Source organism: Meleagris gallopavo, unplaced genomic scaffold, assembly GCF_000146605.3.
Source record: "Meleagris gallopavo isolate NT-WF06-2002-E0010 breed Aviagen turkey brand Nicholas breeding stock unplaced genomic scaffold, Turkey_5.1 ChrUn_random_7180001849602, whole genome shotgun sequence".
Classification (NCBI taxonomy): Eukaryota; Metazoa; Chordata; class Aves; order Galliformes; family Phasianidae; genus Meleagris; species Meleagris gallopavo.
Genome location: NW_011116857.1, coordinates 1 through 1,720, shown reverse-complemented (window position 1 = coordinate 1,720; position 1,720 = coordinate 1). Strand labels below are relative to the sequence as shown.

At 65.1% G+C, this 1,720-nt stretch overlaps 1 protein-coding gene across 1 annotated transcript; it reads right to left on the bottom strand.

The window, feature by feature from the left end:
• Positions 1-6: 6 nt before the first annotated feature.
• Positions 7-1,715, bottom strand: LOC100550954 (frizzled-2; the record flags this gene model as incomplete). Its single annotated transcript, XM_003207066.2, has 1 exon — positions 7-1,715. A coding segment is annotated over one exon (1,608 nt), but the record flags the coding sequence as incomplete, so codon positions are not given.
• Between the last annotated feature and the right edge of the window lie 5 nt (positions 1,716-1,720).

The following is a 1,720-nucleotide window of genomic DNA, read 5'->3' as shown; positions in this document are numbered from 1 at the left end:
TACAGGTTTAATTACAAAACAAAACAAAACAAAACAAAAAAATAACTCAGAGAGAGAGAGAAAGAGGGAGATGGGGAGAGGCAGCCCTTCGCCCGCAGCCGCCCTGCTCACACCGTGGTCTCGCCCTGCCTGCTGTTGGTGAGCCGCGTGTAAAACTTCCTCCACGAGTGCAGCGTTTTGCCCGACCAGATCCAGAAGCCCGAGGTGATGCCCACGATGAGGGTCATGAGGTACTTGATCATGTAGACGGTGAAGTCCGGCGTCATGCGGGGCGTGAAGTGCAGCGGGCAGGGGATGGCCAGGCTCTTGCAGTGCTGGCTGATCCAGCTGCGCTCCCAGTGCTGGCGGAAGGCCTGCTCGTAGAAGTAGCAGGCGATGACGATGGTGGCCGGCACGGTGTAGAGCACGCTGAAGACCCCGATGCGCACCATCAGGCGCTCCAGCTTCTCCGTCTTGGTGCCGCCGTGCTTCATGATGGTGCGGATGCGGAAGAGGGAGACGAAGCCGGCCAGCAGGAAGGAGGTGCCGATGAAGAGGTAGACGAAGAGCGGCGCCAGCACGAAGCCCCGCAGCGGGTCGATGCCGTTGAGCCCCACGAAGCAGACGCCGCTCAGCAGGTCGCCGTCGATCTGCCCCATGGCCAGGATGGTGATGGTCTTGACGGCCGGCACGGCCCAGGCGGCCAGGTGGAAGTACTGCGAGTTGGCCTCGATGGCCTCGTGGCCCCACTTCATGCCGGCGGCCAGGAACCAGGTGAGGGAGAGGATGACCCACCAGATGGAGCTGGCCATGCTGAAGAAGTAGAGCATCATGAAGAGGATGGTGCAGCCCTCCTTCTTGGTGCCCTGCACCACCGTGCGGTAGCCGTCCTCCTGGAAGCGCTCGTTGCACACCACGCGCTCCTGCAGCACGAAGCCGGCGATGTACGCCACCGACACCATGGTGTAGCAGCCCGACAGGAAGATGATGGGCCGCTCGGGGTAACGGAACCGCTGCATGTCCACCAGGTAGGTGGTGACGGTGAAGAAGGTGGAGGCGCAGCACAGCACGGACCAGACCAGGATCCAGACGCGGGCGAAGCGGATCTCGTCCTCGTTGAAGAACATGTGGCCGTCGGGCCGGGCCGGCTCGCAGGGCGCCGCGCAGTCCTTCTCGCCCAGGAATTTGTAGTTGAGGTACCCGGGCACCTTCAGCGCCCGCGGGCAGTGGAACGGCCGCTCCGGCGTGGCGTAGCGCGGCGCTCCGGGGGTGCCGTGCGCGACGGGCGGCGCGGCGCTGGTGAGCAGCGCCGCCGAGGAGCCGCCGTCCTCCGAGTGGTTCTGCCCGACGCAGATCTGCTCGGCGCCGTGCCGGGGGAAGTTCTCGCAGCGCAGCCGCTCGGGCCACTGGAAGCCGAATTTGTTCATCAGCGCCTCGCAGCCCTGCCGGGCGCGCTCGCAGATGGAGCGGCAGGGCGGGATGGCCTGCTCCAGCACGGTGCACACCGGGGCGTACATGGAGCACAGGAAGAACTTGAGCTCCAGCGAGCACTGCACCTTGACCAGCGGGTAGAACTGGTGCACCTCCAGCCCCGCGTCCTCCTGGTTGGTGTGGCCCAGCAGGTTGGGCATGATGGTCTGGTTGTAGGCGATGTCGGTGCACAGCGGGATGGAGATGGGCTGGCAGAAGCCGTGGTCGGGCACGGAGATGCCCTTCTCGCCGTGCGGCTGCCCCCGGCTCG